The sequence below is a fragment of the Mangifera indica genome, chromosome 20 (assembly GCF_011075055.1).
Source record: "Mangifera indica cultivar Alphonso chromosome 20, CATAS_Mindica_2.1, whole genome shotgun sequence".
Taxonomy (NCBI): Eukaryota; Viridiplantae; Streptophyta; class Magnoliopsida; order Sapindales; family Anacardiaceae; genus Mangifera; species Mangifera indica.
Genome location: NC_058156.1, coordinates 977,165 through 991,338, shown reverse-complemented (window position 1 = coordinate 991,338; position 14,174 = coordinate 977,165). Strand labels below are relative to the sequence as shown.

Genomic DNA, 14,174 nt, shown 5'->3' with positions numbered 1-14,174 from the left:
CCTAGAGTTTTGTCACTGCAAATCTATCCGTGCTACACCTCGATATCAATATCAAGCAGGGCCAGTTCACACTTAGATCATCATTAGCTTAAAGTTTATTAGTTTCTCCTACCACAAGGCAAGTACAGAGCATACTTTCGTATAGATTAGTGGTATAAGAGATGGACTAGTAATTTTGACTCAAAGAGATTAATAAGGTTAGAGGTTAATACAAATTAAATCGAATACAAATACTTTCAAACTTAAATTTGACTTAAATAAAAAACAATTTTATTTGAATTTAATTTGAAATTATCAAGTCAAAATTACTAGTGATTCTAATTCGATTTGAATAAAATTGATTTAATTCGAGTTTAGTTTGAATTCAATTTAAATTTATAGTTTAAATTTGTAACTTAATAATAAAATAACATCATTATATGTAATAGTAAATAAAATGATGTCATTTTAATAATTACTTAATATAATTCAAATCATAAAACTAATTTGAATTGAATCAAATCATTTATCTAAACTACGAGTTGGATCAAACTATCTCAAATTCGGCTCAATATTAAAAATGAGTCGAATGTTTTAACTCGAACTCGACTCAAATTCAAATTAAATCAAACTAAGTCAAAACAATTTTCGAATTTGAGTCAACTCTATCGAATCTAACCCTAAATATAATATCTCAATTGTCACACCTTGATAAAATACTACGTTGAACCGCCCAATCTCGTACGTGCTCCACACTAGCTGCCCTTGTCACGATGCTGCCAAACTGGGGCGTGTCTTTGCAAACACAGTTCTAATTTGAGCCAGGATTATGATTTGTGAATTTTTCTGTCAATTCCTGCGTGGTTGGCTGATAATGACATAATCTACAAAACTTCCCTTCGGGAGAACTGAGATAGCACAACAAAGAATCAATCACTTATGAAATTGACGCTTTCTCTTCCCACCAAAAAGGAACCATAGATCCAATCAAATACTAGTAATGAGAAATCAGAATCTTGACCTACTTAAACAATCACTCTCTTGTTCTATTTCTTATAGCTTATTTTCAAATCCTTTCTTATGTGTATATCTTGTTAAATGCAATATGGTAGACTGTGTTTGTCCCTTTATCTAGCTCTTATTTTATCTAGCCACCAACCATGCTTCCTTGTCACTAAATTATCAAACCACAGTTCTTACTTCCTCTCAGAGAATTCAAGTCTGCCATTGTCGGTTATCAAAATTAGACTAGCACACAGCATAAAACAAGCACATAGACTAATACTGAGCTATTTCGAATACAAATACATGTCGCATAAGATATGGACATAGCACATACTGAAAATGGGCAGGGGAATTGCCCATTGTTTACAAGGTTACGAGAAACAGAATCTACAAAAACTGGGTATATCTGAATTACAATGTCATTTTGGGAACACGCATGCCGAATCCTCGCTTTACCTTCTCAACTCTGTTCAAAAGTGCCAACAGTTGACAACTCATTAGTTAGAAAATAAGTTTGATGGTTTTGAGAAGTAAATTTTACCACTAACATAAAGCTCTCCATGAAATTATGCAGCCACTAGAACAGAATCAAAATGAAATTATAATTACTGAATTGTACGTCACCTAGCTAATTGGATTTATCTAATATACTAATATATGATTCTCTGAAAACTAGGAACCTAAACTGTTTATATGTTTTTCACAGATTCTTTACTTGTAAGAATTTGTTGCGTACATCCTATTAGAGTTTCGAGGGCATATTATAAAAACTTATAAATGATCACAGCACTTACGTTGGAGCGAGTCTGCCAAGGTTATCTAATTCTTTACCAGAGTCCTTGTCCACAATTCTCCCAGAAAACTCAACAATGTAGTTTTTATCTCTCATAGTTGGCAGTCCTCTGCCAGCAAGCAGGTCCAGATCTGTCTGATGAAGCTCTCTACCATTTACATATACACCCGTGTTTCCAGCAGCACAATCTTTTGGCATGCGATAATCGAATTCTTTGATAAATGGCTGCAGAACAGCAGCAACACTTAAGCATAAATGGACATGACATTGTTACTAAGAAATATATAAATCAAGAATTCAACTAATCTCACAAAAACTATGCCCAAGCAAGGTTGGCCCATCACACCCCAGAACCCAGCTTGAAAATCGTACCTAAGGAATGCAGATAGGAATTGTAAGAAAAACCATATAATTTAATCAAAAGAAAACTAAGAGATATGACACACATTCTTTAACAACGTTATAAACCCATTAAATCAGAATGATCATAAGTCCTCTGATTATGCCTTATTTAGATGGCCAACTTTGAAAATACATGTGCTTCAATTTTTAGGAAAGAAGTAATTCTTTCTTTATAATTATTTTCTGAGTTCCCTAATTGCACTGTGTATTCCCTTACACACAGATCTATGTACTAAGAAAATTAAGCACACTGAGATATGTATTGAAGGAATAAAAAACATTATGTGAGCCAATAAACTCACCAGTAATCTCCAGGTTCAATTGGACCAGCAAGTTTTTCAGCCTTTTTAACCAAACGATTTGGTATACACCGCCCATTAACTGAAACATTAGGTCTTGCATTCACCCTGTTTTGATTAGACCTTGAGAAATCTCTAAAGCTTTTCTTGATAAGACCTACCAAGAAGGCTTTTTGCCCCTTTCTGTTTCTGGGTTTCTCTTCTTCTCTGCTTACTTCAGAGTCATGAGACAAATATTCGTTAAAAGATACTTCCACCTCAGTTTCCATTGATGCATCTTTCTCACCAGAATGTTGACAGGAAACATCCTTAAGGATATCTTTCTCTTCATCTAACCGTTTACTCCTGTTTCCCTTCCCAGAATTTCTCACTGCACAGATAGAACAGGATTCATCAAGATGCTCATTGAAACTTGAACCCACAATTGTTGGGGAGATGCCATCTTTGGAAGGCAGATCAGAAGAATTGGAAGCATCTCTGTAGGCAACAACACTATCCCGGCTCTTTGGGTCCTCAGTAGAAACTAAAGGCGAAGATGAACAGCATTGCAGGTTCTCAGATTCACCCAATTTCAACATTGGCCCTTCTAATTGGAGATTCTGCTTGGTATCGGCAAAGTAGAAATTTGAACCAGAATTATCAAAATCAATGGAGCAGGAGTTCATGCCACCAACATTTGAGTCGACTATGTTTCTATTAACAAGGCCAAACGAACCATCATCAGCTTTCCTAGATATCCACTCAGTTTTGGTAGCAACAGAAACTATGAGACTCTTGTTCTTTATTTCAATTGAGTAGATAGTTGCGCAATTACCGCATTTTATTTTCTGCATATTTTTTGCCATTATCATGACTTTCCTCGGCAATTTTAGCAGCTCTAAGCAATTACAGCATGTTAAAAATGGAGCACCACCTGCTATGGGATGAGAAAGCCGTATATTGCCATGGGCTGCCACCACTCTTTTTGGAAGACTCTGATAAAAATCTTCAACATCTGCATCATTGTCAACTGGCCATCTTGTGTGTGACTGAGGATCTTGAGAGTGCAATGAAAGAGGATTGCCACCTAGAGGATCATAATTCCTTGGACCATGTGCAACAGATCTGATATGATGGTAGGAATTGGATCTCCTTTGGTCCTTTACAACCCTTCTATTGCTGAAACTAGAGCCAGGGGCTTTTGGAGGAGCCTGCCGATTTTTGTTGCAGTAGTGCACACATGAGCATGCAGGCTGATGAAAATATGGTTCCTGTGAATGGGATAGGTGGAGATCGTGATTGTTATTCATGTACCGTCCTGAAATATAGTCAGGAGGTAGTTGTTGTGGGTATAGGAGGGATGTTTGATCAGGCGGCCTCCTGAGCATTTGTGACTGAAAAGGATTCTCATAGTTAGACCCTGGGATCATAGTTGGGGCATGCCTCAGAGGAGGATAGACATTATGCAAATCAAAATTACGATCATTCATAAAGGTAGCAGGTCCACAGTTATGCCTGAAATTAGGTAGATTTGGGACATGGTTACCCCTGGTAAATGATTGAGTTGAGACATTATGAGCAGCACGCTTCCTAGAAGACTCAGGTGGAGTCATTCTCTTGTCATCAAGTACTGCTTCCCTCGGTTTATCCTCCAATCTACTGATTTGTTCCTTCAACTCGTCCAACTTCCTAAGAATCCCAGGTCGGTTCAGTTTTAAGCTTTCAACTATTTTAGGCCTATCCTGGTACCCAAAGTTCTTCATTGGTTCACCATACCTATAGGCTGAATTAGGCTTGTGGTTTGAAGGTCCTTCGTCAGTAAAATATTTTGATTGAACTAAAACTTCTCCTGGATCTTCATCAACACCCAAAGCCCCCACTTTTTGTACACTTGCTTGGTCCACAACCACCCTTGAATTTATGATCTCTGCAGAATTTTTGGATTTGGCTGAAACTTCCTCAACCCCTTTCACAACACTTGAATGAACAGAATTAGACCTATTCAAGTTAAAATCCTGATCATCTCCACCAACCAAAACGTTAATCGGGTACTTCGGAGACTGACTACGTTCACCAGCAGTCTCAATTTCTATCCCAGAATTACTATTATCAAGCCTCAAACCCTCATGATCTTCTCTAGAATCAATTTCCTCATTATCAATTAAAACCTCTATATCTTTCATTCTTGAAGAAGAAGAAACACTAACCAAATTAACATTTCCTTCTGCCAAAACTTTATCTTTTCGCCTACCAAGCTTAAGCTCAATCCCATCACACTCCTTGTCAGTCTCAGACAAACTGCCCAAACTTCCACTCACTTTTTGTGATACAGTTGCAAGATTCGCATCACTCTCCACATTCTTTTCCTTATTAGATTTCTCCCACAATATCTCACTTGCAAACGCTTTCTTCTTAGCTGCATCATCAACGCATTAACGTAAGCTCACACAATAGCCCGATTGGCTGGTTTGCTTTGTTAGAAACCAGAGAAAGAATAATAAACAAAAGCAAAACTTCACAACAAATTGGAGAGATCGGTCAAAGCAGAACAGAACAAAGCGTCGAAGAGAAAGCTTTAAAAAACATAGTAAATTCTCTTCAATTCCCCTACGATTTCTCAGCCAAGCAAAGAAAATGAGGATGTATAAACAATAATGATAAAAACCAGAGACACGCTTACCTATAAGAACAGCATCACAACCTCCACATGCATATACAGAGTAGCCAGGGAGCTCTGGAAGCACATTCCCACACTTTGGGCAACGAACTAAACGAATTTTGGATGCTTCGGCCATTCTTAATGCATCAAAAACGACGACCCAAACTCTTAAAACGGATCAAATTCACAACACGTTGACAACAACGCAACAATGACCACTCTACTTCAAGATCAAAACAGAAAAATTCAAAACTGAGAGGGAAAACGGCTCAAAACAAAGGTTAAAAAAGTGTATAGAAAAAAGTTTTGACATGCATAATATTCTATGTTGAGTTTCTTTTTGTTTGTGAGCTTCGAGGTTTGAATGAAATTCCCGCAATTTCCTGCTTGAAAACCAAAACCAGGAATATGACATGATTACAAATCCAATTGAAGAACATGGACCTTGACTTATAATAAACAAGAAGACAAACAAGGACTCGTCTTTTTTTCCCGAGAAAACGATAAGAAAATAAAGAGAAAAAGAATGAAGAGAGAAAGAGAAAATCCAATTACAAAACTAAGATTCTTTAGTTTCCCATGACAGGAATCGTTCAGAGGGTAGTATAACCAACACAATTCTCAACAATTTTCCTGCAAAATAGAAAGGAAAGCGAGTTGAATAGTTAACATAAAGTAGGTTAGACGGGAACATATTGGACTTTCTATGATCTGAACAAGAAATACTGTAAATATGGCTTTGCATTGTATTGTATTTGTAGTTGGTTTTTGAAAAAGCAGTGATGTGTTTGGTGTTGACGAAAGGCAAGACCCATGTAGAGGATTGAAGAAATAAACACACCCTGATTGGAATTTGGTTGATTGGAACTGTTGAAATAAAGCTGTAGCAGCGATTCAACAAAGCAGAAAGGCCGTGTCAAATACTTTTTTAAGATTTCATTTCAGCGCGTCAGATTTACCAGTAGTCAATGCACATAAACTTACGTCTGTGCGTATGTTGTCTTACATCATCACGTATAATACTCGGGCTCCAAGAAGGGCTTTGGTTTGAATTTGAATCATTCAGTTTGAGTTATATTCGATTGAGCTCAGATGATAAATAATGATGTTAAAAAAAATCTTTCAGAAAGAAAAATTATTAAAAATAAAAAAAATCATAGTAGAAAAAAAAATTGAAATTTTAATCGAGGGTTGATATGAACTGAATTAAGTCTAAACAATTCTTAACTTGAGTTTAACTTGAATAAAAAATAACTTGATTCAAGTTTATTGAGCTAAATTTAGAATAGTTCAAGTTCAACTTATCCTTAAGTTCAAATTTTGAAGCTTAACTCAAGTTTATGGCTCAAATTTGTGGGTTGAGTTTTTGGCTTATTGATAAAGTAACGTTGTTTTATCTAATAATAAGGAAAACAACAACGTTTTGAGTATTCTTTGACATGACTTGATCAAACTATGTGTCAAATTTGAACTGAATCAAGTCATTATCCCACTCACACACTGAATTGAGTTAAACTTTCTTTAACTTTATTTCATAAATAAATTGACTCTCCTATTCAAACTTGACTCAAGTCTAACCTCAACTTTGATTATTAAAACCATTGTTTTAATAATATTATTCAAAAATATATAATTTTTATCTTATTTTTCCCTTAAGTTTTGAAAATTAATATTTCACCGTAACCTTAACTTTAAAAAGTAACTTCTCCCCAAAATTCTTAAGTTTTTTTATTCATCTCTCCAACCACCGATTTCCGACCTAGACCCAACCACATCATTATCATCGTCTCTCTCTTCTTCTAAGGATGATTAATAGTGACGAAAGACAATATTTGTCATCTCATCTGGATAATAAAGCGTCCTCCAGACAAAGGTTTTATCCTTCGAGAGAGAAACATCGAAGAGGAGAGTCATCATTTGTCGGAGGAAGTAATCAAATTTTGAGATATCAACCCCTAAAAGGAAAATAAATTTTTTAAATCTTAATTATTGAGAGAAATCATTATTTTTCAATCCAATGAAAGAAAATAAAATATAATTTTAATTATTTTAATATTATTAATAAAATAATAATTTTATTTTTAATTCTAATAAAAAAATTTTAAATATACGATAATAGACTAAACTTTTAATAAGTATTTAAATTTTTTAAATATTGTATGTATATATATATATATATTCACCAAAAGTTGGGTAGGCATAGTCTTCCGGCCTAAATTTATAAACAAAGGTGTGATGTAGGCTGGGGCCGGCTTCCAGAAAGGCTTGAAATTTCTTGATTGACAAGGATAATTACCTTGAAGTCTTTATTGTGATTCTAATCATATTTCCCTATGGAGTTGACATTTTGAATGGTTGAGTAATTGGTCGGAATTGTTAATTAATTGAATACAGAATTATTCAAGTTAAGATAACCTTGAATTGGTCGTTACCGAAAAATTATATATATAACTAATAATATATTATTATATGATTATATATTATTTTAATTTTAATTTAAAATTTAAACAGTATTATGTGTATATACTTTTTATATATAATTTAGATACGTAAATTTTATGTCATTATGTGATTAAATATTATTTTATTTTTAATTTAAAATTATCAAATTACATAATAACACATCATTTATGTATCAAAAGTTTGTTAGCATAATTTTATTGTTTAAATTATCTAATCATATAGTAATATATCATTATTTATACATATAACATTACTCTATAGTGACATGTCATTGTTTATTGTTCAAATTATCTAATCTGTCACATCATCATTGGTAGTAAAAGATTACTAAAATTATTTGTTACTGACATACCAAATAAAGCATTATCATAAATAAAAAAATAGAATACCAAAAGTAATTTTTTAATACACAAACCACACACATTCTAAGAGGGCGTTGGTTTGAAGAACGTTTTATTACTGAAATTGAAAAATTATCTCAAAAATATATTACCTTAAAATTTACTAAGTATAAATTATTACTATATTTAATAAAATTTGTAAAAACAAATAGATATGAATAATTATTTTGTTTAGTGAGAGATAATAAAATAACACTACTATATTATTTTACTTAAATACTTTTACATATAATTATTTTAAAACATTTTTTATATTATTTGTTATATTAATTGAAAATCAAATTATTTTTACTTTAAAAAAATTAATAAATAAGGATATAGTTATAATAAAATGAAGATTTCTTTGGTAATCTTTTAATAGCTAAAGTAAATATGATAATCAGATTAGTCCTTATATTATCTGTCATATCACTATTAGTAATAAAAAATTATCAAAATTTTTTATTTTTTATAAATCAAACAAAATAATAGAAATAATAAAAGATATATTAGCAGAGTAATATTTAATTTTTTTCAACCAAACGCCCCCTAAATGTTTAGAACTTGTATATAATCTAACTCAAATTTATTTTGAATAAGATAGAACTGGACTATCGTCCACCCAAAGCTTGTTACTATTTTCCACTCAAACTTGAATGAAACAATAATTTATTATCCTTTAAATTTGAAAAACCCAATTTTTTATTTATCATCTACTCCTGTTAATGTATCTCATTTAACGATATCATTAATATGACCGTAAAAGAGCATTTATATTCATTTTTGCATGGTTATACAAGTATTGCCACATTATTAAAAATATGGTTGAATTCGAGCTGAGTTGAGCTTGAACTCAGCTCGGCTAGCAGAAGACGAACTCTAAAAATTGTTACTTGATTCGAGCTCATATATAAACCGAGCTACTCGGGAGCCGCTTGCAAGCTTGGCTCACCTAAGCTCAACAAGCCCAATAACAAGTTGAGCTCGCGAATCGAGCTCATGAGTTTGTCCCTGAAAAAGATAGGAAGCGTTGAGGAAGTGGAACAGAGGAAGTGTTTCATCTTGAAAGGTATAAAGAGTTGATTGGGTGCTGAAGTTGACGATTGAAGCCCTGAGTGATGCGTTTTTCTGAAAGTTGAATGATAAAAAGTTTACAAACAGCCAGAAGATGTGCAGCATGCGTGAGATGGTGAGACACTGAAAAGTTGAACTTGAAACTTGAAAGCAGAACACACAAGCTAAAATGAAAGACTTTGACTTTGACTTTTTGATAAAAAATATACTAAAAAGTTATGAAGAAATAATTATTTATTTAAATTTAAATTTTCTTTAATTAAATTAAAATAATTTAAAAAGTGTAATACAACTATTCCTCACTGAATACACAGCCCCACACTGCACCTCTCCATTAAAGCCTTGTACACTCTCTAAAAGGTCTTTGACTTTCATCAACCAATCTCCAAATTCCACAGCATTTAGATTTAGCTGATTTATCAGCCAAATAAGTGAAAAAGAATAAGAGATAAGGCTAGCTAAAGCCCACTATATCAGTTTATATTTACTAGAGCATGAGTCGGCAGAAGAAATTCAGCAGGATCAGAAGCTAGAAGAAGACCTTCCCTGGAAGAATTTAAAGCTGATTCTTTCAATACAGTATACAGAAACTTGGCTTGCGAGCTCCGTCGAGCTACTTAGGTGAGTATTCGGGTTTGGGCTCTAGCTCGATTTTCATATCAAATAAAGTTCGAGTTCGAGCTCGAACTCGTTATCATATGGTTCATTTTGGGCTCGTTCGAGTTGAATTCGACTCGAATCTAACCCTGATTAAAAACATTAATCCCGGTTCAATGGCAAAATTTAGGGTTGTTCAACAATAAATATAAAGTACTAAGTTTAAAAGGTATTTTATAAGTTTTGTTAAAAAATAAAAGGTTTTTACAGGGGTGTAAATATTTTATGGGGATCGATAGGTGTCATTTGAAAGTCTTTAGTGACATTGTCTACAAATTTGAATGAATTTAAACTTATACGAAGCTAAATTATAAATTTGAATTGAGTTCACACCAACTCTAAGGTCAGATCAGATCAAACCGAATCCAATCTCCATTTTTTACAAAATCATAATTTTTGGGCAGGTAGTGGGCTTAAGCAGAACAAGTGCACGTTCAAATTTGAAGAATGGGCTTTTGTTGGGCCGAGGCCCAACAAGGCCCGTCAAATTTTTAAATGAAACCCATACAATTACAATCAACTGTCATAATTTCTAATTAATCTTACCCATTTGTAAGAGAAAGTTTTTAGAGGTATATTTGATCACATCTGTTCAAGCTTAGATCGCTATTCAATTCAAATGAGTTAAATTTGTATTAAAGAAATTTCAGTTTGAACTCAACCCAGTTCAAATCGAAGCTTGCCTTACTTGTTCTTCTTCTTCTCTAGTTTTTTTTGGATTCAAATAATTCTTTTTCTCTGGTGATTCACACGAATCAAACATAATCTCAAACTGACTATTTTGGATTTAAGCAAAGTTTAATTATATAATGATATGTTTTTGTTTGTATCTGTTATCAATGTATGAGGTGTTATTGAAGTAAAAAAATTTCTTAGTAAATATTCAAAACTTTTAAATACATTTTTGTTTAACGGTTTTCCTAATATTTATATATACAAATAAATAAAATAATTATTTATATAAATTAAGGTAATAATATTTGATTAAATAATTTTAAATTAAGAATAAAAAATAAATAATCGCATTACCTATTCATAAATTATCAGCAAATTAATGGTCAATTTATTTTGATACCTTGCCCACATCATTGCCACAAGGTTTCCATCCCAGTTATTATGCGAAATGTAAAGCTAAATTAATGATATTCTGAATAATTAGAATCGTCAAAATGAAGGCAAATGAGAAGCAAAGAAGATGGTCATGTTTGTGGACAGAAATCAATCGTCAAGTCTAAGTAACACCACGTCATCATCAGGGTGGTCAAAATTATTCGATAGTTAAATAAATTTTATTTTTAAATTAAAAATTAAATTATTAAAAAAATTAATTCAAATATTAATTTAAAAATATAAAAAAATTAGTTTTATAATTTAATTATTACTTTATCTATTTTTCCAAGTAAATTAATCAAATTAAATCGATTTTTAAAAAATTAAATTAAATAAAATATTAAATTTAAAAATATTCAAATATTGAATTTGGAGTACAAGCGTTGCGCCAAGTGTCAATACACGTGTTGTTGGATTTAGTCAAAGACGTAATTTAAATATATTTATATGTGTGGACCTCATACTTATTGTAGAACCGCCCACAAATTTCGCTTCCATCTAAGCAACAGTGACAAGACATGGGTGACCTTACGGATCAGATTTTTGAACGGTGGAAATGCGTATCTCATCTCAAACATTTTATGCCCAACCTGCTAAAAATATATTCCAATCGAATTAAATCTGAATTTGAAGTCGATTTGATGGGGAGTTTACAGGAAAAGCAATGAGAAAATAGGCCAATTGACTATTTTCCTATGTTTGATATAAATTTAATTTTTTATTTACTAATTATTAAAAGTTTAAATATTTATTTATTAAATTTTATTGTTATTGTGAGGGATAAAATTTTTTTTTGTTAAAAAAATTTAAAAATTAAAAATTTATTAGATTTTTCTTTTAAATTTAAAAATTTAACAAAATTTTTTTCACCTAAAATTTGAAAAATTAACATTTCCCCTCAAAGTTTTTCTAGCCACCATTGTTGATAATTGGAGATGGCAACAATGATGTTCTCTCTCTCTCCTGGCTTCTCTCTCAATCCTGCTCTATTTTCAATTGTCACCAACTTAGAAAACCAACTGATGAAAATCATTCTCCGTCTTTAAATGATGACACATCGTTTTCGTTGTTGTCAAAAGACAAAGAAACGTTTTTATCTCTAACTTTCATCTGTTGAGGGTAGTCGAGAACAAAACCAGATTGATAGAAAAGTCGAGAGGGAGATAAAATGTCACCATTGCCATAGTCTTAGGCTACTAGCAATGTGCTAGGCTAATCTTAGAGGGAAATGTAAGTTTTTTAAACATTAGGTGAGAAGAAATATTAATTTTTAAACATAAGGGAGTGAAAATGTGATAAATTTTTAAACTTTTAAATATTTTAATAAATATAATTTTACCCTTAACAATAACAGTAAAATTTAACATATGAAAAAATATTTAAATTTTTTATAATTAATAGGTGAATAATAAATTTGTATCAAACATTGGGTGGAAATTAGCTATTTGGCCATAAAAAAATATATCAAAAATAAAGAAAATAGTGATTAAAATAAAAGTCTGAGAAGGTGAAGAATTATTTTCAAAGATAAAAATGCATCAGAGAAGATAGAATCTATTGTTAACTCACTTGTGTTTAATTCATTCTAACAAAATCTTACTTGGATATAACCCAACAAATTATTCATGGTAATTGAATTTATATTAAAAACTTAATTTTTGATATCATATAATGAACATCGTATAATAGTATATGATATAATTTTTAAAAAATAAAATAACAATAAAATTTAATTAACACATCATTATTTTAAAAAAATATATTGATTTCTATCAATAATATATATCGTATCGTATCGTATCGTACTTTTATTATATCATTTCTTACCTAAATCATATTATGTTATAAGATATATATATTATATATAGTTGAATATTAACAACTATGAAACTACCTTCACCTCCCTCAATCCTAAACAAACAAAACTATTTGACAAGTAAAACTCAAACACCATAAGGGTACGTTTGGTTGACGGTTTTTAAAATTACCTTGATAATCTATCTTTTATTCCCTTGTTTGGTTTGTCAGTAATAAAAGATTACAGTAATATTTTATTACCAATGCTGACGTGACAGGTAACATAGGTGGTAATCTGATTACCACCTTCACCTTAGATATTTAAAGATTAATGGGGTAATCTTAAGTTTATTATAGAAAAATTATTATGTATTAATTTTTTGAGATCAAAATAAATTTATTTTTAATTAATATGACAAATAAAATATTTAAAAATAATTATATTCAAGAGCATTTAAGTAAAATAATTTACTAGTAATATTTTATTACTTTTAACCAAATACAATAATTATTTATACCTATCAAATTTTATCAAACATAGTAATCATTTATACTCAGTAATCTTCTAAGTAATCTATCTTCAAGGTAATCTTTCTATTTTAGTAATCAAACATTACTCAAACCAAACACCCCCTAAGTAGCAAGTAACTTTGCCACTTGACTTGAGCATCACATTTTGTAATATCAGAGAGGCCAAATAACTATGTCCTACCCAAGGTTTGATGCAAACCCAACTTTTTGTTTATTTACAATCAGAAATTTAAATATTTACTTATCTGTTAAATTTTATTGTTATTGTAAGGAATAAAATGGTTATTTATTAAAATATTTTTAAAAACTAAAAATTTATTACATTCTCCCCGTGGCCCCTCCCCCCCCCCCCCCCCAAAGTTTAAAAATCTAACAAATTTTTTCCCACTTAAGGTTTGAAAAATCAATATTTTCCCTTAAGGTTTTTCCAACCACCACTGTCGATGGTTGAAGATACCAATAACAGTGTTCTCCCTCCCTCCTGACTTCTCTCTCACTCCCACTCTAATTTCGGTTGTCACGGACTGAGAAAATCGATTGAGGAAGACCATTCTTTGTCTCTAGATGAAAACGTGATTCATCTTCGTTGGAGACGAAGAAAAGCTGTCTTTTCCAGCTTTTGCCGGTCGAGGTTGGCTAGGAATGAAATGAGATTGACAAAAAAACTAGGAGGGAGAGAGAACGTCATTGTCTCCGATCATCGACAACACATTGAAAAAACCTTAGGAGGAAAATATAAGTTTTTCAAACTTTAGATGGGGAAACTTTGTTAGTTCCTAAACTTAGGGGGTGAAAATGTAATGAATTTTTAGTTTTTCAAATATTTTAATAAATAACAATTTTACCTTTGACAGTAACAGTATAATTTAACGGACAGATAGGTGTTTAGATTTTTAATAGTTAGCGGATAGGAAATTGGATTTGCATCAAACCTCGGGTGGGAAATGATCATTTGGCCTATTGAAAATTGCATATGTTAAATTAATATGAAACATATTATAAGGTGTATTAAATTAATATAATACAGTAAATATATCGTTTGATAT

The 14,174-nt window shown here is 31.5% G+C and overlaps 1 protein-coding gene across 2 annotated transcripts; it reads right to left on the bottom strand.

The window, feature by feature from the left end:
* Positions 1 to 1,240: 1,240 nt before the first annotated feature.
* LOC123204561 (protein ENHANCED DISEASE RESISTANCE 4-like) lies at positions 1,241 to 6,034 on the bottom strand. 2 transcript variants are annotated; one of them, XM_044621289.1, is made up of 5 exons: positions 5,138 to 6,032; positions 2,482 to 4,873; positions 2,089 to 2,149; positions 1,779 to 2,002; positions 1,241 to 1,450 (listed from the first exon to the last, which is right to left on the bottom strand). In XM_044621289.1, the coding sequence occupies exons 1-5, from the start codon at positions 5,250 to 5,252 to the stop codon at positions 1,396 to 1,398; spliced, it is 2,847 nt and encodes a 948-aa protein (XP_044477224.1). In that variant the 5' UTR covers positions 5,253 to 6,032; the 3' UTR covers positions 1,241 to 1,395. The 2 variants fall into 2 exon arrangements, with proteins under 2 accessions (XP_044477224.1, XP_044477225.1); XM_044621290.1 differs by lacking the exons at positions 1,241 to 1,450; positions 2,089 to 2,149 and having other exon boundaries at positions 1,792 to 2,002; positions 5,138 to 6,034.
* Between the last annotated feature and the right edge of the window lie 8,140 nt (positions 6,035 to 14,174).